This window comes from Hetaerina americana, unplaced genomic scaffold, assembly GCF_022747635.1.
Source record: "Hetaerina americana unplaced genomic scaffold, ioHetAmer1.1.p SCAF_6, whole genome shotgun sequence".
Taxonomy (NCBI): Eukaryota; Metazoa; Arthropoda; class Insecta; order Odonata; family Calopterygidae; genus Hetaerina; species Hetaerina americana.
The window spans coordinates 5,129,112-5,153,127 of record NW_027287205.1 but is presented as its reverse complement, the minus strand read 5'-3'; the positions used below and the strand labels follow the sequence as shown (position 1 = coordinate 5,153,127).

At 40.1% G+C, this 24,016-nt stretch overlaps 1 protein-coding gene across 4 annotated transcripts in view; it reads left to right on the top strand.

Annotated features, from left to right (window-relative positions):
• The window catches only part of LOC139695049 (KH homology domain-containing protein 4-like), a 102,608-nt gene that overhangs the window by 54,587 nt on the left and 24,005 nt on the right, over nucleotides 1-24,016 (top strand). For 3 of the 4 annotated variants that reach the window (XM_071593650.1, XM_071593651.1, XM_071593649.1), the window contains 5 exons: nucleotides 1,553-1,842; nucleotides 4,518-4,709; nucleotides 11,300-11,590; nucleotides 13,646-13,909; nucleotides 16,784-16,887. In XM_071593650.1, coding sequence (XP_071449751.1) covers nucleotides 1,553-1,842; nucleotides 4,518-4,709; nucleotides 11,300-11,590; nucleotides 13,646-13,909; nucleotides 16,784-16,887 — 1,141 coding nt within the window. The remainder of the gene's footprint in view (nucleotides 1-1,552; nucleotides 1,843-4,517; nucleotides 4,710-11,299; nucleotides 11,591-13,645; nucleotides 13,910-16,783; nucleotides 16,888-24,016) is intronic. The other variant, XM_071593652.1, reaches the window with a different exon arrangement.

Here is a 24,016-nt window from a genome sequence, read left to right as displayed (position 1 = left end):
ACCAGTAATGCCACATTGGCATGATTGGGATCGGTCCTTCCTTTCTTTACCATAATTAAATTTCTCTCTCAATTCCCATTGCATTAATCATCATCATGTGTTTAGCACGTTTTCCAAAACACCTTGATTATGGCGCATTGGCAATGCAGAACCCTATTCACCAATGCCACCATGAACATGTGGTTTGCAGGAAATAGGAGGGAATTTGGGGAGGCTTTCAGAGTAATGTGCTCGATTTTTATCCCAATAAAAATTCTAACCCTTAAATGAGCCCTCTGTGGTTATTAACCTAGAGCAAATAATGACTGCACACCTTGAGTCACCGAAGAAAATATTTAACTCGTTGGGTCTTTGACTGGGTATCGTCGAAAGAAGCAGGTTGCTTTTTACAATGGTTAAAATATTTTCTTGATCTGCCGATAGAACCCACCTCCAGACTTCTTGATAGTTGCCCCACACTTTCCCTGAAGCAATTAGGTAGGAGGCTTGCCTGAATCGCAGCAGAAGCTGTTGGGGAAGCGAATGGGAGAGGAAATGGAATTGGTAAAAAGTTGTCTAAAGAAAACTTACTAGAATGTGCTGAGCTTTCTTATTGCTTCCTCAATTATAGGCTTAATAGTTATAGTAAACCTAGTAATTGTCTCTACCCACAAATGAAAGATTTATACTTAATTCAGGTTTAAGAAAAGACAGCTAGTTTAATTACAGTTTTATAAGCTCAAGAGAAGAATTGGTTTGAATTCTCTGAAGTTTTCATATTTTAATGAAACTCCACCAAGGTGAGGCTATAGTTGAATCAAAAGCATAAAAAAGCAAGTGTCATTGAACAGCTGTGGCTGCATAGGAATAAGTATTATGGACTTGGTTCAAGGACAATCCATGAAACTGAATCTCATATGAACATCTTTGAAATTTCATTGCTTGAATGGATTTGCGGCTTCTGTGGTCTTTTTAAGACTTTTAAAGTGATGTGGGTGACACAGTTGGATTATTCTGCATATTTTTGTATTGGTTGAAGTTTATGAAGAATAATATTTTAATATTGTTGAGATAATTATAATAATTATTGTATATTGGGTGATAGTGTAGTGTAGATTTGTTTCTCACATGACTGTTTTAGATATTGCACAATTCCACTTTAAACTCATTTCCACTTTTAGAAATAATTCAAGTTGGTATGCTTTACCAGAGCATGTTGCAACAAGCACTGGGTCATTTCTCATATAAAGGGAAACATTTTATGTGGGAAGGTCTAAAATGTAAGAACTGGGTAAAGTTATTTGGCTAATCTAAACATTCTAATTTCATCTGTAGATACTCTGAAAGTGTGTTTCCCCTCTTGTGTCCGAGTGTCCCCAAAATCACCAATTTGGATGAAATCTGACGTGTGTAATTGCTAAATTTGAGCAAGTCCCTCCTTCTGTTCATGTGTGCTGTGGTGGGCCTGGCAAGGGAGAGGCTCCGTGGCAGTCCCAAGTGGGGACGAGGGAGACTCATTCTTGCGGGCTTCAACACCGAATCAGAGCTGCCAACCTCTCTTGCTCCCTTTTAGCCTCGCAGCAATTGGCCGGCCTGCACCAGCAACAGCAGCAGGTGCAGCAGCCAATGCACCACCAGCAAGTGGTCCAGCAGCACCAGATGGGGGCCCTGCCTCCCCACATCCAGACGGGTCCACCTCCTCCTCCGCCACACCCCCACGCTCTCCTCGCCCACCACCAGCACCCGCAACACCAGCAGCAGCACCACCAACAGCAGCAACAGCAAACCCCTCCCCCACAGCAACAGCAAGGTCCACCTGCGGCCACCATTGGTCTTCAACAGCAGCACCATCACCATTTACAGGTTTGGAAACTCAATCCACTCTCACCTTCGCTCCCCCTGATGAGGGCTTCAGATTTAAAATGGTAACTCGGTTGATCATTTCCATAAATCTGAGGTTATCTGGTTTCGGAGAAACCTTGCGATCAGTTGACTCTGCCCGATGCAGATATATTTCTGTGCTGGAAACATTGGAGTCGACTAGGTCTTTGGGTTGGGATATACAAGGTCTGTCTCAATAATACGAGGGTCATCCGGAAAGTAGTACCCGTTCGTGAAATAAAGACACAAAAGTAAATATTAACAAACATAAAAAATTTTATTTGAAAGAGGATACTTTAAACTACTTCTCAACATAATCTCCAAGCAAATTAAGGCATTTGTCATAACGTGTGACAAGTTTCTGTATTCCTGCTGCATAGTCCTTCGCCGCCAGCTCATTGAGATACGCGAGGGACCCATCTTGCACAAATTTTTGCATAATGCAGATGGTGTTTAACAATTTCATGAACAATTGTTCGAGAAACATTGGGAAAATGCTCACAGATGTCATCAATTGTGACGCGCCGATCGTTCCTCACGAATTCGTCAACTGAGCTCACCAGTTGGTCTGTAATGACAGACGGTCTCCCCGAACGCTCATCGTCGTGTGTGTTCCCCCTCCCCATGTTGAAGTTGCGACACCACCGCCGAACAGACGACTCGTCCATTACATTGTCTCCATACACCTCCTTTAATTGGCGATGAATATCACATGGGCGAACGTTTCTTGCATTGAGGAATTTAATCACTGCCCTCACTTCACAACTGGCGGCGTTCTCAATTTTTTTAAACATTGTAAACAATCACAGAAACAACACAGGCAATGCTAGCGTCACGCAACTTGGCTCAGAGAAGGCAGACAAGCCACTGAAGCTATCTGACCTCGTCCAGCGGCTACTCGCGTCGTCAGCACTTCATGCGGCACGAACGGGTACTACTTTCCGGATGACCCTCGTAGTAAGGCTTATTTTTTCCCGGGTGGCAGTTTCTCGAATGGATTCATGAGAGAGGAGTCTCAGGAAAGACTGGAGGCAAGTGGCAGTTGGCTCCCAGCCTTTGCGGAGTGTGGATGGGTCGTTTGCGAAACCTCCAGAACGTGTTATCAATACCCTTCTTCTTGAACCAGTCATTGGAACAGGGCTATGCCATCAAATTTTGCGTGAATCTGGCCAAAACCGGGAAAGAGACACAGGGGATGCTCAAGGCAGCTGATGGTGATAACCCCATGTGTAGATCGAGTGTTTTTGAGTGGCGCTAGATGTTTCAGGAGAGTAGAGGAGATGTTGAAGATGCAGAGTGTTCAGGACACCCTTCGACCGCAAAAAGTGACAAAAATCTTGCAATAGTCGGGGCTTTGTGGAATAGGGATCGCAGGTTAAGTGTTCTTTTGGTTTCTGATGAACTTGGCATCCCTAAAAGTGATGTACGTCAACATTCATGAACGGAAACATGAGAAACTTGTGGGCGAAGTTGGTGCCGAGAGTGCTCTCAGAGGAACAAAAGGAAACTCCCATGTGGATCTGCCGAGAGCTTCTCGACCATGCCTCAGCTGCCTTACAGCCCTGACGTTGCCCCAGTCGACTTCTACCTCTTCCCCGCCTCATCTGTGCTGGAAGACCATCCCCATGGATGGCTTGATGGGAGGGAGTGTTCCAACGGGCTGTGATGAGGGAGCTTAGTAGCATTCTGGGCACTGCCCTCCAGAAGGCATGCAAGGCTTGGAATACCGCCTGGCAGCCGTGTGTATGGACGCAAGAGGGCGCCACTCCCAAGACTTATGCGTGAATGTATCAATCAATTTAGTCCTACTATTTAAGGGGCAGATCTTGTACTTTCATGGCGTATTTTCATATTTTATAAATGAAATATATTTCATGATTATTATGAAATGAGTTATAAAACCAATGAAAATTTGTGTATACAGGCAGGTACAATGAATGTAAGGAAGATATCATAAAAATTAATTTTCTAGTATAGTCACCAATTTCACAAAAACTGCAAATATATGCCTTCAGTTTGTAAATTAATATCCTAATTTCATAAAACATCCGTGCAGAAATAACGAGTAATGAACTAGGTCAAAATAGAGTTATTGCTGCTAGTGTGAAGACAGTACTTTTATATACCACTGTTGGGAATTGGTATTCTGAGTTATGATCATTACAGTTAATTAGTGTTTAGCTCATACTTCAGTCATGTCTTTAAGACGAACCAATTTTAACCTTGACCATTCATCCAGAGTACCACTCTATTCCTATTTCCTTTGGGAAAAGAGTTTATGGTATAGCGGAATATTACCAGAATGATATATCATGATGACAATTATCTGTTAAGCATAATGCATCTTGTGGTAATGAGGTGAGTTGATGTCTGCCCTGCAGACCGACAAGGCTGCAAGACCTGGAGAAACTGAAACAGGACTGACTTTGATGACACCAGTGGCATTCACAGTGATGATGTCCACTTAAAAAAATGCCTTATCAGTTCCAAATACTTGGATGACATTCCTGGATGGCATTCCTGGGCAATGGATGGCATGTTTGTCAAGAGCGAGTTATGTTTATAAACAAAATAAATGTTGTCCTGGAAAAAAGTAGCATTTCCCATTGCAATTGGCAGTCCAATCGTCCTCTCATGGGCAATGGTTTTCCTTGCAGATCCATCAGCAGGCTGGCGGCATGCCTCAGCAAGGGGTTGCATTTCCACCGCAGCTGCACCAGGCCATTCTGTCCCCCCTGCAGGCAATGGCACCCCAGGCACAGCAAGGGGGCCAACAGCCAATGCACCATGCACCGCCCCCACCCCAACAGCATCAGCAGCTGGCATCCATCACGCAGATGGCCCAGCAGGTATGTGCTCCCGTGCCCTCTCCTTTCCAAGACACCCTCCCTTCAAGCAATGGAGCAATGCACCGCCCCCAATGAACTCTCTGCCCTCCAACTTAAAACCCGAGGCAGAATAGGGTAAAACCTCTCTTCTTTTGTTCAAATTTAGTGACCACCTCCGTCTGTTATTTTGTCCTGTATTGCATCGCTGGTGGTTAAATATTGATCTTTGACTGATTGATTCTAACCCAAAACATTTTGCAAATTGAGTGGACATAGTTGATTGACATAGCCACTGGAAGTAATAATAAACTGTGTTTGGCTTATTAACAGCCGATAATCACTTACTCCTCACCTATCCCGTGTATCCATCAAGTGAGTTAGCTCATGGTGTCATTGTGAAGTACTCCTTCATGCCACACCGATGCATAAGTGTGAGTATGGAGAAATTTGTTGGTAAAACAGGCTTGTAAAAGTCAATTAAATTCATTCTTATTTTAATTTCCCATTCCTCCCAATGATCCGAAAAGCTTTTATGGATATCTTATTACGGAACTACGTGTTTTTTGTACTGTTATTTTTTTCAACTAGTGTGGTTTATGCAGTTACCTGACCGCCAGTGTGTGTGTGTGTGTGCCATTGGCATGAAGTTCTCCTGATCTGGGTTTCAATTTGCCATAATGCAGGTGGTGAAAAAAATGATCACCTCAATGAAAAAGAAAGGAAATGGAATAGCTTATTTTAATCTGGGAAATCAATGTGATGTCTCATGGATGTTATTTGGAAAATTCAATAGACTTGCGTCTAATCAAAAGCATGTGATAAGTATATGATGTGATGATTGTCTTGTTGCTTTTCATTCACACGGTCAAAAAATGCTACGATGGAACAGCAGGAATATATGGGATACTCCCTAATTTGTTTATAAAAATGATATCCTTCCATTGCCTTTTGTTAGTTGTAAGTATGTCCATACCATTGCGTTTGTCCTTGTTTAAAATAGTTTATATTTGATGCCCTTAGTTTTTGGTTCAGTATTTTCAATTGCATTTTCAATTCATTTTTGAGTAAACAATTGTCATTTTGAGAAACCTTAATTATGAACTTGTAAGTCCCTAATTATGACCTTTGTACATTTATCAGTTTGAAAGGTCAATAGTACGTGGAGGGCAATCCGAACTGGAATGAAGTGTGTTCGTGTTTCAGAAAGTCTCCCTTACATAGTCATGGCAAAATGGAATCCCATTCGGCAAAAGCTGCCCTTCTTAGTGGAACCTCGCTTTACGAGCACCTCTCACCGAGAATAATTCGCATAATGAACAGAAATATTTGTCCAAAAAATGCCTCCCTTAACGAGTGACTTTTTGCATGGTGAGTTTCAGGGAGAGGGGAATTCCGGAAATGATTGCGTGCCTCTGCTACTTCAGTTTGTGTTTAGCACTCATTCCGCTGGCATATTAGGGTCGCTAGTTATCGCACATTTTTCCAAATTTGTGTTCAGACATTATTTTGAGATTTTTTTGCTGAGACAAAAAAAAACTAGTTTTATGAATTAATAGTTTGATCATAAGTTACAATGAAATGCAATTTATCTGATGTCCAATCATCGCGTGGGCAGATCAAGCATTTTACTCTCGTATCTTCCATCCATCCATCTAACCATACATCTGTACGTTAATGAATAATCTAAATCATTGTTCTAGATTATTGTGATCCAAGCTGTAGGTTGCTTTAACTAAAGTGTGTAATTTTATGTATATTTCCTAGAGAATGATTGAAAAGTAGGCAGTCGGTGACAAATTTGGCGGTGAAAATTAATTTAAAAATATTGAGCGAATGTTCATTGCATTAGTATGATATACAATTGCTTGACGTAATCTTTAAGCTGGTAATCCAATGTAAATTTCTTCATGAATTAATTCTTGAATAATTCTTGAGATCTCACAGAGGTGGACTGCATGCAAATATTTCATGAAGTTCTGTAATACGGGGACTGGAAATGAGCCTCCCCGCCCCTTCCTGCGTGTAGTATATATAGATTGATGTCTGTCGGAGCTGTCTCTTGAAGATGACGTTGAACGTCGAAACCTGGGTCGTATCGTAATAAATTTTCTGTGGAATCACAAAGTTACTATTATTCATTTCCAATATGAATCAATTCCGGAAAGTTATGCGGGAAATGATCAGTTGTAACATGGGAACATTTGTAAATTATTGACAAACCAACAGAGCTGATAGGTGTTTATGCTTGCAAGTGCATCGGTCATTCTCTTGTGAGGTCACAGGAGTCCGTAAATTACAAGTTGGCCACATTTGCAATCACTTAAAATGAAAAAGTGAGAGATATGTATGTATGCATTGGATTTTTATCATGACCCTGTACAAATTGATCATATTTTCATGGTGATGTGGAAGCAGAATAATTTTCTTTAAACATTTGTTCCTAAAATGGCTATTTATATTAGATTATCAAGCCACCCATAACTGTTATTAAACATATTAAATGATATTTTCACGTAAATTATCTTGGAGGCTGTGCTTATACATGCCATTTTTTTTTCTATGCAAACTTAATGCAGAGATATTTTTTCATTATTCTAGTTTATCACATAATTTGTCCATGAAATATTGTGCAATTTCTTAACAAAAATTTCTGGTAAATTGTTTTTTGTAACAATCACTGGCCCCACAACAGTTTTCATCCGAATTGTCAGCCTATCAACACCAAATCATGATTTTTTCCCATCCCATGTGACATTAAAATATTCACATTTATAGAACTGAACTCATGGTAATGAACTTATAAAATAAATTACTGTGCAGCGTTCAAATTAAGGGTATTCTAGGGAGCTCATATGTGTGGAATGCCATTAAAATGGGTTGTCAATATGTTGAGGACTCACTGTCTTCAAAATCAGACTCGGAGAACTCCTAGTTGAATATGTATTTTCGTGCGTACAATTTGTTTTTAACCTTGAATTGAAAAAAAACGAAGCATTTGAAAAAAGTATTGCATTCAGTTTCATTAAAAAGAGGTTTTACTTTAATCTACATTGCGCAACACATTGCCTAGTTTGTACTCAATCACTGCATTCTGTAGAATTATAAATTTGAGTCCATCAATTCATAATTTAAAATTAATTTTCTGTCTTTAGTCTAGGAGTGATTTAATCATTGTTGTGGGTGTGTGCTTATTTCATTGCTGTGTGGTTGAAACTAATGTCTGCATGGTTTAAAATATTGTGCTCACTAAACATGTTTTTACATGATTCACTTGAGTTTGAAAACTTGGATAGTATTTATCCAAGAGGCCGTCAAGTACATATTGGTAGAACCATGCTGAGACAAGGTTGGTCTGCATGTATTTCAGAGGTGGAGAAAGGCAAGCCATGCCATGGGAAAGTTGTATCCTATATACTGAAGGTTGTTTTTGCACAATGATCTTTGTAATTATGAAGGTAGAAAGGGACAGTGCCTAGCTAATTATTCTGTATATCAATTTGACTTAGGCAAAGATGACGGGCTCTATATAATGTCATATTTAGTTTCGCACAGACTTTTTAACAAATTTTTTTGAAAAACTAGGTACTGCTTCAGTAAGTTCTTGGTGAAAAAATTAAGCAATTTCTATCCTGGTGGCTATTTTATGTATTTTCTGCATTAGCCATCAGATAGATTTAGATCAGATGAGTTAAGTACCTGCTCCAGAATTTTTGGTCAGGATAAAACTTTTTTTTGTTAACGTGTACTACCTCTGGATCCTAGAGTTGAATGGAGAACTTTCCATGAGGGAAGCACACATGGATTATCTATCATATACAGAGTAACTTCCTGCAACATCTCCTAATAGAGAACACGTTCCAATAAATGATTTTTATTATTAACTGGCACTACATGTATTGTGGATGTGTATGGAACTAAGACCTCTAATTAATTATTAGACCCTAAGTACTGGACACACCTTAGAACTTATTGCTCCTTATCTTTAGGGGACTATGTACACCTTTCCCAATAAACCCTTGTAAATTTGCTGATAAATTCAAAATATCTACTTCAGCAGTTCCTAGAGGAAATGCCTCAAATGTTTATGGTTAGAATTAAGTCACCTACGAGAGCTGTATGATAAGTACCAGTGTTAGAAAGGGACATTCATTTTTTTAAATATTTTTATTCATTTCTCCCACATAGTTTTCTTTCAGCTCGATATACTTAGGCCAATGGTATTCCAACTTTTGCAAGCCATCAAAAAAGGCTGATTTGTTGAATTCCAAAATATATGTTCTTATGGGCAATATCTTCTGCATATGACATGAACTGCTTTCCACCGAGCAATTTTTTTTACCTTTGGAAAGAAAAAGAAGTCTAAGGGGGCCAAATTTTAGGAAGAGGGTAGGCAAGGGGGCAATTTGTCTTGTAATTTGACCAGTTTTGCGGCTGCTGTTGCAGACGAGTGAGATGATGCTTTGTCATGGTGAAAAAGCATAATTTTCTCCATGAAGTGGTGCCATTTTCCCACCAACTCAGTGTTTTATTGGTTTAATCACTGCATTATACTGCTCCATGATCGCCCATCCATTCTCCAAGTAGTCGGTGAAGGTGATGCCTTGCAACTCCCAAAATGATGCCCACGAGTTTTCTGTTGAAACTGTTTCTGCCTGCTTAGTAGCAGGTCTGCTCACCAAAGTCCTCCGTTTAGCCTGTCCTTTTATTTCTGGCCTATATTTTTGGATTCATGTTTTTCAGCAGTCAATAAATGTCAAACCTATTATTCAGATTGCACTTTAGTATGTGAAAGCAGTTCCGCTGTGAGCAAACATTCAGGGTTCGTCCGGAAAATAAGTGTACTGAGCTCAGGAAAAAAAATTTATTACACTTTTACATATCTTAAGCTAATATTCCTCAAAATAGGACCCTTGTGAGTCGATACACTTGTTCCAGCGGCGTTCCCATTCCTGGAACGCTCCCGGGAAGGCATCATCGGGAACCTCTCGAAGACTCGTCGTCGACCTCTTCTCTGCCCTCCACGAACATCTTGTGCCACCGAAAGATCATGTTTCTGGACATGGCTGACTCCCCGTAAGCCTGGTTAATCACACCGACAGTTTCGGTAGACGATTTCCCAAGCTTTACCGCAAATTTGATGGAATAACGCTGCTTCGGCATCGCGTTCCGTGACGTGGGTCGAGCGTGGAGGTTCGCGTTAACAGAGCTCCTCACTACACCACAGCTCAGAGCCGACTGCCTTTTTCAGCGTCGCTTGCCAACATACCCCCATCCAATCGCAGCCCGTCAGAGCGGTGCTGGGCGCGCCTGGAGCGGCGCACCCAGCCCAGGAGTCAGTACACTTATTTTCCGGACGAACCCTGTAGCTCCCACCTCATGGAATACTTTCTCCTTCCCGTTATTTTCATGTAGGCCTTTTTGTATGCTTCTGATTGTGATGTTTCCGGTGTCAGCAATCTCTCTGATCCTCAACTGGCAGTGTGCTGACTCGATTTCATGGATTTTGTTGAGCATATCCTTGGCAGTCATCTCATTTGGATGGCCTGGGTGCTCTTCATCAAAAATGGATGTTCTGCCGTTCTGTAGAATTCAAGGAACCAATATCTGATGGCATTCATGTGAGAGGGGCATAGTGCTTTTAAATGGCTTGCAATACACTTTGATTTCCTTGTATGCCTTCTCACTCAAAAAGGTCATCAAATCGCTGACTGATGTTTCTCTCTTTCCATGGTTGCAGACAAACAAAACTGGCCAAATTCTATCCAGCATCAAAACTAATTGATAAATCTCTCTGAAATGTTTGTGGTATCTCTCAAAAGTTGGCGTTTAACTATGGTGTGCAGATATTGAGATAGGGGCACTATCTGTTGTAGAACATGGGTACTTATCATATGGTCCTGGTATGTGGGAATATCTCTGCTCCCTTTTATCAGTGATCCATACCAAAAGACTTTGTACTTTTCCACAGATTTTTATTATGAGGTACAATGTGTTTCACCGACTTGCGGCATCATCAGGTACCTGATAATGCCACAAGTCGGGGAAATGCATTTGTGCCTCCTAATAATAGTTGGCCGAAAAGTACTAAGTCTTTTAGTATGGATAGTAAATACTTTCACTAAGTGAAGCCTGAAGCAGTAGAATATACCTTTAATCAGTCTTCCTGACGGAAAGGAAACATTTTTGTCCAGAGGGGAGACAGTTATCAAAAATTCAGCCGTGAACAATGAATGGTGAAGGTAGGAAAGTCAGTCTTTAAATGTTCATTCCTGTGAAATGTTTGGGGTATGTGCATAATTCTAGCACTCTAGAGTTGATGCTTCCCAAAACTGAACAATAGCTGTGCTCCCTATTGGGAGGTGTCACTGTAATCTCATCGGGCTTTTCTTGCTTGCAACTTCAGCAAATTAATATGCTCACTGCTTTGAATTACATCTCGTATCATCATCACATGAATTCCACTCTGTTAACATGTGTGTGGTATCAAGGCCTCTCTCCCTCCCTCTGCCCCCCTCCTTCAAATGACCCCCTCAAGCATGAAACGACGCACGCCATGCCCCCACATCCCTCCTAATCTTGGCTCTTGTGTGTGTGCTTGCTCGTGTTCGTAGACCATGCAGGGAACGTTGCTTGTGTCACCCGGCCAAATGGTCTTCACGCAAGCCCCCGTCAGCTCCCCCCAGCATCATCACCAGGCAACGGCGCAGCAAGTTCAACCTCCAGGGCACCAGCAGGGGGGTGCAGGGGGCCCCCCACCCCCTCCGCCCCCTTCGCAGCAGCAGCCGCCGGGCCAGCAACAGTCCCTGGCCCAGACCCCTCCCCCTCCGCCTTTGCCCCCTCCTCCCGCAAACCAGCAACCACCATCTGGCCACCTTCAACCGCAGCACTTGCCCACATTCCAGGTATGGCCAACTGATTCGAGTCCAGCAAATAGTTTCGATGGATGGGTCGGAATCTATGACCCTCCTCTGTCTATGACCCCTTTGGTTTTCTCACTCACTGCATCCAAGCTCAAAGCGTTGAGCACTTCCCACAGTTTATCATTTTGGTTTTGGCTCCACTTTCTTTGGAGCAGCATTTTAAGTTTCTGCATCAGCTATATGACCAAAAACTCCACCTCACTGCGTGAAGTGTTAGCTCAAAATTTCATCTTTTGTTTAGAAAAATGCTTTTTTAAATTTTAATTATGGAAAAAAATCAAATTGCACCGTGATTTTCTGAAAATTCACTCATGAAATGCAATTGTACGAGAAAAGTTGGTTTGCCAGAATCAACGTTTACATGAGGTTATAGGGATCGATGACAAATTTAATTTCTTCAACGTATGTCATTTTTATCATTTTTTTTGTTTATTTTGTTTGTGTGCCCGTAGATATCGTGATCAGTGTGGCCATTCAGAAAAATCAGGTATTTGCTAACAAGCCAGAGATTGCCCAATTCTTTATTATTATTATAATATCAGGAATAAATTGGAAAAGGGCTTGAATTTATTAATGATAATTGGGAATACCTGATGAAAATCATGTTGCTTTCATTTGTGAGCCCGCTTTGTGTTCAGCAGAGTGACGGCTTATGCATACCCAGTCAGAAATCAATGCTGTTTAATGGAGGTGACTGTGGTGATGCCATTGGAACCCACAGAGATGAGGAATGGTTCTTGAGAAAAGTCTCTTATTGGATTCCATGGAGTAAGTACTTGGGAGAGAGAATATTTAGGAAAAAGATGTCATGAGACATGTTCATCCGGAAGAAGTAAGAAATTTGAATTTAGAAAATGAGTGGCCACTCTGATAATTATAAAAACAATTTGCACTCTTCTCATCAGGAAAAAGGCCATTGCTATTATTGGTCATAGTTCAACTTTGTGCCTATCATCTCCATATCTCAGCGTAAATCTATTTTTTAAGGTTCAAGTAAAATGTATAACAAATATTTTAAGTGGCATCTAATAATGTGTCACTTTTTAATTGATATTTACTAGGTTTAAATTTTAATTTAAATGATTTCCTGTTTGAATAAATTTGAACTAAAGTTACGTGCCAAAACGTTGCTCCCATCATGGCTGTGAAGGACTGCATGCCATAAATTTTTGACCTCTTTATATGGCGGTATGTATAAGTTTGTTTTTGAAGATTGTAGTGATTTTTTTATAAACTTTTTGTGGCTCAATTTAAAAACTTTATTTTGCATATGATGTGGTCTGCCATAATTGTTTATGAGCTTACTAATTGATTTTTTTAATTAATCCCTGGTAAAATTGTAACTACCAATAAATAAACAAAGGTCTCCGCGTGGCAACTTGAAGATGGGCGATTATTTACTTTTAACTGTTTGGCTAAACCTCGTATTTGACGTAATTCTTTTTTAATATTTCATGGGTCATAAAAATTTGGAGCAAGCTGTTTTAATAGCGGAATGTGTGCCAGCTTTTCACAGTATAGTGCTGGGTTGTTTTTGTCTTTTGTTTTTTGCATCTAATGAGTTATAATTTTTGCAAAAAAAATTAACCATGTAATGATGTTCATTGGATTTTCTCATTTTTCAACTTATCATTTCAAATTTACTTAACGTGCATCGATTTGTTCTCTTTTGGGTAAATGCATTCATGAATTTGTTTGAATTAGTCTGCGAAGCGAAGTTGCATTTGGAGTTAAGAGTAGAGTGAAGGAATGAGAGAAGGGGAAATTGATCTCGAGTCCTTGTTGCCATTCCCCGTGCGTGCTGCCTCTTGAAATGCAGAGGCTGGGCGCACACCGCTGATCAAGTTTGTCAAGTGTCAGGCACGTGCCCTCTTAATTCATCGTCTCCCGAAAGTGGCAAAAGGTCTGCGATCTGGGTGTTCCGTCCACGCTTCTGCCTGCAATGCCCTTGGCACATGTCTCGTTCCTTGTTGAGGAGGAAACCTTGCGTGGTCGGCACGATAGCTAACGATGGGTGCCCTCCTGTTGCCATTGCAGCAAATGTATATACCGCAGCAACAAGCGCAGCAGCAACCAGGGGTGGGCGGCATGGGAATGGCAATGCCTCCTATGGCAATGACGATGCATCCACCTCCAATGGGTCCACATCACCCGCAACCCGTGCCCATGCCATCGCTCTCGGGGCAGCCACAGGCCAACAACAACAGTGGCGTCAGCATGCAGCATGGATTCATGAGTATCCCCTCGAACCAGACCCTTCAGCTCAACAATTCAATGCCCATCAGTGCGTATCCCTATCAGGTGAGTCACCATGGGGATGTCTGCTGGAATCAACAGAAATATTTCCATGGAAGTTCGAATAATTTGTAGTTAAATGCATTTTTAGCAGACACCACAGAATTTAATGGAGCTTGTTTCCAAGACGCAATATAACTTTCAAAAAATCAGTTACTGGTGTGCGTTTTTGCATCATTCCTTCTCCCCCTCCCCTCCCTAAGATGATTTAATTCTTCTGCTAAAGTTTTTTTTTCTATACTCCTTGGCTATCACCTGCAAGCTGTATTCAGTTTAATGAAAACTGATTTCTATAGTATTTCTAAAATGCTTTGTTAATTATATCATAGACATGCACAATTCTACTCCATGGTCATGATTGGACTTCTTGAGTTCTATTTGAGGATGATCTGAAAAGTTCTTCGTCTGATGATGAAAATGACAATTTATGATTTCAAGGGAGTTTCCCTTTCAACTTGATCACCTTTAATGTTAACGCGTTTCATCTAGCAGTGTTCCAGTGCCATTATTTCGCCTGTGTAGTGTTCCTCCTCAAGTGCTGCCATCCAATCACTTCTTGATTGGATGAAAAACGTTGGCCAGTGAGGAAGGTTTCGGGATGGGTGGGAGGAGGTCCAAGGGAGCCAAATTCTGGGAATTGGGTGGATGTGCACACCCCTAATGTGCAAATCACTCAGTTTTTCCATCGTCGAGGCACTTTGGTGGGCAGGTGCATTGGTCTGCTGGAAAATGGTTTTCTCCCCTGCAAGCTGGATCAACTTCCGTGAATTTTTGAGTCCGGTTTTGTGGGAAGGATAGAACAGCTTTCCCCAGGTATTGCTTTACTCTTTTCATGATAGTCAATATACAGAATTGCTCTGGCATTCCAAAAAACCAATGCCAATACCTTTAAAGCACTCTTTGGAAAGTGCCTTCCAAATGTATTTTTAATCCACTGTGAGTACGGGCGGCACCCATATTGTGCCAAACTTTGTCATTCACAATTCCTTTCACAGAATGTAATGGATATATTCTTTAGATATCGCTACAGTATTTACAATTTCGTGCACCTCTGTCTACTGATTTTTCAAAATCATATTGTGCACTTTTTCAATGATTTCCAATGAAGTTGTACTTTTCATATATCCATCACGTGGATGATGATCTTGAAGGCTTTGACCGCCATCTCGCCTGTCCATTTCTTCATAGTGGACATGAAAGGAGAGGGGTCCCCACGCACTTACAATCCTCGAATGAATTTAGGTTGACATTGAAATTTCTTTTCCAAAGAATTTTTTCACTGCATGGCATTCGATTTCTTTCTATTTCAAACAATACATGCACCACAACTGATTCAAATGACTGACTACAGTGAACTACTGGATGGAAGGGTCTGCAATTTTGCATGGCATCTGCTGACAGTTGTTTCAACACGATAGGAAAAAAGTCATGCGAGTAGTGATGCCATCTATAGGCAAGGCCGAGAACTTTTCAGACCACCCTTGAAAGCATTATGAGCTCCCATTTCTTCAATTTTCTATATATTTTTTTAGGTAATCCACTAGTTAAGGTAGGTTTTGTTTAGACACGGCCACCAAATAAATATCTCCTGACAAAACACAACCCCACTGCCCACCATACAACAATTCTCGCTTTATATCTTTGTACGTTCTTCCTCCCTTCATCCCGTCCTACATCCGTATCCTATTCCTGCCCTTTCCTCGTTTGCCTAACATTCTTCTGTCTTTGACAGTCTTCAAAATCAAACTGCTGATCAATATGCTTTTCATCCATTTTTCCTACCTCCCTCGGATTTCTCCCAACAATCCCCTCACTTTGCCCACCATACATCAGCACTTCCTCATTTGTTTTCCTTAAGGCCCATTTTACCTTCTCCACACCCACCTTTCAAAAGCCTCCAATCTACCTCTATCGTCTCGCTTCAGTGACCATGTTTCTGTGCCATTTATGCTATGCTTCATATCAACGTTTTCACAAGTTTTTCCTTAACATCCTTACTTAAGGTACCTGACATCAACACCCTCCTCATTGTGACAGCCTCTTTGCCCAGTGCAATTTTTCTCCTTACATCCCCACTACTATGGCCATTTTGGTGCTTGGTAGATATGTAAACTGTTCTACCTGCTCAAGTTTTTGTCCTCCTATTTAAATGTTTAGCTTAGCCTTTTTCTTTCTAGAAAATCACATAACCTTTGTTTTATTAATATTGATTCTCATCCCATACCTGTCGCACTGAATTTCCAATTCACTCAGCAACTCTTGCAACCCTTTGGCTGAGTGATAAACTAAAGCTTGGTCATCAGCAAACCTAAGTGATTTCACAAATCCCCCTTTGACTTTCATTCCTACCTCCAGTTCTTCCCATGCCTCTTTAATCATTTCCTCTGCATACAGGTTGAACAGCAACTGTGATAATGGGCAACCCTGCTTTACTCCTTTTCCTAACACTGCCCATCCTGACTCCTCGTTCCTTACTCGAACCCAAGGATTCTGAGACATGTACAGGTTGTGGATTAGCCTCCTGTCTCACCAATCTATTCCTACTTCCTGGAGTATACTCATTATTTTTTCCTAATTCACTCTATCAAACTCCTTTTCAAAATCTACAAAACAAGCAAATACGTTCTGATTGATTCTATAATTTCTCTCAATTAGTGATCTCTGTTCCATGTAAATACGAGGGTGGTCAGAAAAGTTTCCCACCTCAAAAATTTTAGAAAATTTCAGAAAAAATGTCTTGTATCTTTGTTAGGTCGGAAACTTTTCAGACCACCCATGTAGTTCCCATATTTGTTGGAAAAGTTTTCAGTTTTTTGTCAGGTTGATTCTCCCAAAAGAGTCCTCACCTAAGTCTTTTCCTCTGCCTCACACGCATTGTAGCTGAGTGGAATGCCAGTGATGAGTGCCATGGGCCAGCCGCCACCCCCGCCCCCATCGCATTCACCCAACAGCCACCACCAGCCGCCCCCGAGGCAAGGAAATGGGTATGACACTGCTCAATTGTGTACCAGATAAGAGTTATGGCATTTGATTTATGGCGGGAGGACGAGACCTTCCATAAAGTAATAGTGTGCCTTGCATGTTAGTTGGATAATATAGATTAAAAGCTGTAAGCAATCAGATTTTTTGCTCAATGTGGTAAGCGCATATTGCGTTGTTTCTTCAATACAAGCTGTAAACCTTGAAAAGGTTTTCAATAAAAGTTGACTGATGCAAGGGAATTTGGAAATTATTTTAAAAATATATTGTTTAATGCTTAGTGCTCACTCAGTGCTCTGGTGAGGGCAAGTGGATTTGAGGATTCTAGTTCCTTTTTATTGGTTCTGTCCCGACTCTTTTAGGGGCTAAAAAATAGCTCAAATGCCCTCTGTTATTGACTTATTTCCATGACACTTAATTGACACCTTGGTAACATTTTACCGATACCATCAACACTCACAGTCTTTCTTAAATATTAGAATTTTTTCTGGAGATTGCGTGCAATGGAGTATGATATATGATCCAAAAAAGATGGAGGCTGTAAGAAGAATAGGCTTCCGTTATATGTGCAGAAGGAAGTGCTTTGCTAAAAATTAAGGTTTTGATAATAATTGTTATATTTGTTGAAGTACTTGCTGAAATGAGAAATATCTTGATCATTAACAGAAGTCCCTTTGTGTGTGTCGTTGTAAATGTCAAAAATCTTTCTCTGTTCATTTGAATCTAAATGGAAATGGATTCCGGTGTCATTTCAAACTTCTATACCAGTATGCAATTGTTCATGTTTGTGAATAATTCAAGGATAAAATAATATGAAATTATTCAGCGTGATACTTAATAAGTTATGACTTTATTAATTCTTGCTGTGTGTAATTCTGAAACAAATTTTGTCAATAATTATTAGGTTCCTATCACTTCACTATTTTCTATTTTATTGTATTGGGGAGAGTCAAATGAAAACTGAAACATTTTTTTAACCTCTTAATTTCTTGGATACAAAAGATTCTCAGGAATATTATTTTTGTATGTACTCTCCATGTTGTGCAAATAGAAATATTCTAGAATTTTTAAAGTTCGTGATATATGTAAAAATACCTGTACTTCAACTGCCTTCTAAGGCGACTGGCGTTAACACTTGGTGTGGCTGACCTTGTCAATGGGAGACTCTTGGAGAAGTACCCAGTGCCTATTAGGAACATGCCTAGTTTACATGGGAAATCATTGAAAGTGACAGATATGAATCACCAACTTCTATTCATTGATGAATTTCGGTATCTCTCAGCTTAACTACTGAATAAAAAAATGAGAGTCCTTTTCCTCGGCGGTGCATGTTGCAAATGTGGCTCCCATGTTTACACTATTGTCCCGGCTCAATATTGCTTTCTGGCATTGTGCTGCTAACTGCGGGACACTCATCAAACCATGGCCATCGTTACTGCTAGCAAACAGGAGAGTGGGATACCATTTTGAAATTGCAGTGCACTTTCTAGGATTTTACTTGAATCACCCTCATATTATGAAATAGAGGAACTCATTTAGGAAACCCATTAAATGGTAGAACTCCACATGATAAGTTGCTATTGATTTCTCTTTTTTTCTGTGGCGTAAAAGAAAACATAGATTCACTTAAGTCTCAGCATCATTGTGTCCCTCTTTCCTCTGTTAAAACATAAATTTTGTATCTTTCCAGGACTTTTTAAATGTTTGTGTTAACATGCAATAGACCTTACATATGTGTTTTGTGCTGATTTTTATGAATTTAATACTCTGTCACCAATCTTTAACAGGAAAAATAAAATGCAATGGGTAAGAAGAAATTTACTGAAAATGGTAGAATCATAATGAAATTTTTGTCGTAAAATTTAGTGTAGACACCATAAAACATGCAGTTGAAATCCTATCATGTGTTTCCCTGACTAGTTTTGTTTTTAAGCAGGCAGGGGTCATAAAATAATGCAAATAAAGTCACCTGTATGGCATTTCCCATGCCGTAATTTCCTCTTAAGTCCTAGGTATATGTGCGGGTTGAAATTTGCCGAGCATGTTTACTCATTATTTTCCTCTGTCACCAGACAAGTGTTCCCTCCATGTGAACTAGTACCAATAATCTCTGCTCTCAAGTGTGGCTCCTTGTTCCTTTCCTTGCTAGGAACCAAGGTTTACAATTGAAAAGAAATTTTAATTGGCAGTAAAAAAATCAAAACAGCGTAACTCTCATTTCAAATTTCTGAATTTTTAGTGAGGAGGCTTTGGCTCAAGGTTTATCTTTGATTATCGGAAACCCTTGTTCTCCACTGCAGCACGTCTGAGTTACCATGTTTAGTAGTGTAGTGTACTCTTCACAGTGCATGAGCATAATGTTGCAAACTCTGGGTAACTTTTTTTTAAAAATATTCATATTTTTTTTTTGCTTTTGGGGGATCCTTAAATGGGAAATTGCATCTTTCTATCACCTTTCAATTTCAAACGTGTAGGGAAATTGTGAGAATTTTTCTTGTCAGGTTCAAATGCTAATTTAAACCATGTGTGCAAGTATGAAATATGGATATTTTTCCCCAAAAAATTCTGAAGATTCATTAAAATAGCCTTAATGAAAGTATTGATCCATTAGTTAGACATTTTTCCCAACTTTCGGGCAATTTGTGGATACCGCACCAGTAAAAATTGCTCCCTTTTGCCAAGAACCATTCATCGAGCCATTTTTCACGTCTTTGTACCAACCAAAGTGCTTCTAGTCAGCTATAGCGTGACCCATCGATGCAAGCAAGTAGTAATCAGAAGGTGTGGAGTCTGGTGAGTGAGCTGTATGGGGTAGAATTTCCCAGTTGAGTGCTTCCAAAGTGTCCCGAAACAGTTTTGCCGTGTGTTATGGATCATTGCCATGGAGAAGAAAGACCTAGCGTTGCCTCTTTTGGTATTCTGGTCTTTTTTTCAAGCAGTAAATGGTTCAAATCAAACAAATGTTTTGGTAGCGTTCAGTATATACCAGGTTTTATCAGCTCATTATGGACCACACCATCCTGGTGCAACCAAACAGAGACCTTTCCACCAAAGCGAATCAGTCTTGTGGTGATCTGGATGGTGCACCATATTTTACTACCATATTTTGGGTGCCACCCGTTTACTCACAAACGGTTTCCAGAACTCTTGAACTCTCTCTTTAAAGTGCTTTTCAATTGCCATGATGACTTGCGCTTGGGATTCTCAAAATAAATCCACCTTTCATTCCTTGTAATGATACGATGCAGAAACAACTTCCTTTTGTATTGTGCGAACAAAATGTCACGTGTGTTGTTGAGAGGCAGGCGGGAGAAGGGCACCTCTCCGTCTGCCTGTTTTCCAACTCATGTGGTGCCCCTCTGCTGGTCTTCTGAATCTTTCCCATCTCTTTTAGGCAAATGGAAACAGCTTGTTGGCCAGTGCTCAATTGCTCTGCGAGTTGTGTTTGTGAATCATCTTCCTCCAGCAATGCTTGCAATTCCACATCTTCGTACCTTTTTGGCTGTGTTTCTTGTCTGGAACATCAACACCACTTTTGAAATGCCAAAACCATCGTTCACACATGTCTTGCGATAAAGCATGTTCACCATGACCTTCTCGAAGTAATCCGTATGATTCAGCTGTAATTTTCTTCAATTGAAAACGAAAAGTTAATGCTGCCGGTGAATACTCTATGTTTTTTTATAAATTTTGACAAATTGAACACAGCAACACAACTTTTCTTCAATTTATCACTCGTGCATGTCTGACACTTGTTCATGGCACAACAAATGGCAAAAGTGTCAAATCTTTATATCACAAACTGCATAGGTGCACCATCCGAGTCTGAAATCCACATTTCATTCTTGTACACCTGGTATTTTAGAAAAGATGAATTTATCTATCTTTACCTTTCAGTGTAACTTTCATCTATGTAGCCATGATAGCAGATAATAGTTTTGAATATCATGTTAAAATTGATGTTATTATAAGGAGCAAATGTGTGTATATGTGCAGGAAATGTATCCGATCCGGTGGCTAGCTTGACAGCTGTCAATATGTCTGCAGACCAGATGTGTTGCCTCAGTTTTGGGATCAATTTTCCCCATGAGAGGCCGCGACGGGCCAGAGTCAGGCCTGTCAGGTCGATCTGATCACTTGGAGTTTTCATGAGCTTGAAGAGAGTTCTTCTGGCTTTGGACATGGCACGCTGTGAGAGGTGTTGGGGGTTATGTGTTATGGATGATATATCCCATAGAGCAAGTGAGTGGGGAGGGGGACTGTGTCCTCCTGGAATTTCATTGATATCTTAGAAGGGTAGTTGAGGATCGCAGTTCTCACGGCCATAATTGTATGACATGAGTACTTTTTCGCTGACTCTATAGAGTTAGTATATTTTCTAAAATATTGCATTTTATTCCTCTTAAATACATCTTAAAGATAGTTATCAATCTCGTTAATAAATCTTGATGGAAAGAGATGTAAGCCATACAGTGGTACAAAGTGGAAACTGATCAGTCCATTGGCATTAGTTGTGTGTGAAATATATTTTCATTTATAACTTTCAGCTTTCATTAGGTCGGTAAGCTCTATTTGGATGTGTCAATTGTGGACATGTATACTTTTTTTTATCAATATATATGTACGTAGTGGTAATTTAGGAAAATGGAAGGGAAAGTGGGTATTTGCAAATAGTGGTTGTTTCTGGCTGATTTTGTGAAAACATGCACTGGTAGTAGCAGTATTTAGAGGGAGCGACTGACAGTTGAGGTCATTGGTGCCATTAGGGACGAATGGGAAAGGAGGAAGCGTGGAGAGAAACCTGGCGTCAGCATTAGCTTACTCTTAATAAGGAAAGGCACCAAGGGGTCTGCAGCTTAACGTCCCATCCGATGGCCAACATACTCACTCCAAAAGCCTTTCACAAAGCATCTCAATTAGGGTTTGGGATACCACTGAGAGATATCTGCCGCCTCTGGGATTCGAACTCGGTGAGAAGCTAGTACGTTAGCCACTGTATTAATCCGATCCTAAATATGGACTGGTCAAAGTTGCACTTGCTCCAATTGGTTCTCAAATGAAAAAAACGTGCTGTGGTGTTGAACAGATTTAGCTTTTTCGCATGACCAAGTATGCTGCTTTTTGGTGTGTGAACTAAGAAGCACTTGTGTCGTACATGCTCAAAATGCACAGATCTCTTGAGTCTGTAGAAGCAAAGCTGTTCCAAGGAACCAGCCGTACTTTGAAGTGAGCCATCCTATCATGAAGCATTCCACGGCTGGCGTGCAAGCTTGTGCCATCCTTTCTGAGGGTGGTGATCAAATAAAAAGGGCCGAGTGCTTTGTTTCAGTTGAGGGAAGTGTTAGGGCTATAACATGGAATACTTCTGTTTGGCAAATTTCAAATTTCTTTTGCTATTCTGGATCCAGTGTGCATGTACACCATAGGTATGTCTCTGGAGCATTCACCGCCTTTTATGTAAGTCCATGGTCATCGTTGACATCAGTGTATTCTAATTGCTGGGAGTGATTATGTAGAACATTGAGATTCTGATGCTGAGAAAGTATTAAAGAAAAATAACTCTAGAATTGCCTAAAATTTCAGCCGGTCCCGTGATATTCACGATTGCAACCCTGTATCCATTTATTTCCTTCCATTTCACTGTTTTGAACTCCTCTATTTCCCCTGTGTTATTGCTTTTACCCAGTGTTGTTTTTTTGTGATTATAATAACCAGATGGAAAAAAATGCTTTAATCTCCAGTGTAATTTCTTACAATAATTATTGTGAATATTACAGCAATTAACCATGATTAATCATTATCGCACAAACCTATCTATTAATGTTGGATAGTTGTTTTTGGGTTTAATGATGCAATTAATATGGAAAAATCATGTATGGACGGCAAATACTGACATACCTTATTTTGTAAGAATCACAAATGAGGGCCACAGCTTGTTTGTCATGCTAGAAAAATGTTTTTATGTCGCTAATGGAAATTTGGAAAAACAATTAAAGCACGATGCCTTCAAATGGGTCAGTTTTGAATGGCTTAAGTAGTCACTAAATCTTTGAGGAAAAAATAATCAGATGACATTTTTTTTAATTTCTAGCTATGGAGCTCCTTGTTTGGCACTTAGGCTGTAGATCTCTAGTTAAGGTTACTGTTTATATCTATGATTAACATTTTTGTTTCAGAATTTATGATATAACTGTTATGCTACAGAAATCAGAAAGTGATATTCTTATGTTGCTAGCACCATAGATCTGTGTGTAAACTTGACTTATTTCATAAGTTGCTTTAATATTGTGCTGATTTTGCAGAATTTCTGCAGGTGCTGCCTTGTGCTATGCCATAGATTAATTATCCAAATGGTGTAATCCTTATCTAACACATCACTGCTGAATTTTAGGCATTGTTCTAAAACCTTTGCAGGACTTTTGCTCCAAAATCAAATTGATGTGCTTCATTCGTACTCAAATGCTCAAGTAAGATTTACGGCAAATTTTGGCGTAATCCAAGCAGTCACGACCACATGTCAACCTCTATCCCTCCCTACGCGAGACGATGCCGTGGGTGCTGCTTAGTGCAATGAAATCAGGAAACAAGGGAAGCCTGCTATTGCTAATAATTTTTAGTGGTAAGTCTGGGCAACTGCGATAGTTTGATACCTGGAGCGTGGAATCCCATCGGCTAGAAGTTGATTCATTGCGTCTAGATCTGGGCTAAATTTGCACGATACTAATTTAGACTGGAAAATTTTGGACATTTTTCTTTGTGAAAACTTTTTTTTTAAATTTCTTATGGCATAGATGGTGTTGTAATGCATTTATATTAATATTTAGATGGAGAACCATTAATATTGCTGGATGAAATTGTTATAGAACTGCCCAGGAAGATAATCTCTTCACTGGATGTATTGTGGAAATAAAAGAAGATTCAAGTATCAGTATTAATTTATTCATTACGCAAAGCAGTGGCATCTTCAGAGTTAGGGCAGTGGCATCTTTAGAATTAGGGCAGTGGCATCTTTAGAATTAGGGCAGTGGCCTCTTTAGAGTTAGGGCAGTGGCCTCTTCAGAGTTAGGGCATTGGCCTCTTTAGAGTTAGGGCAGTGGCCTCTTTTGTCTGGGCAGGTATCCTGTTATGGTGATA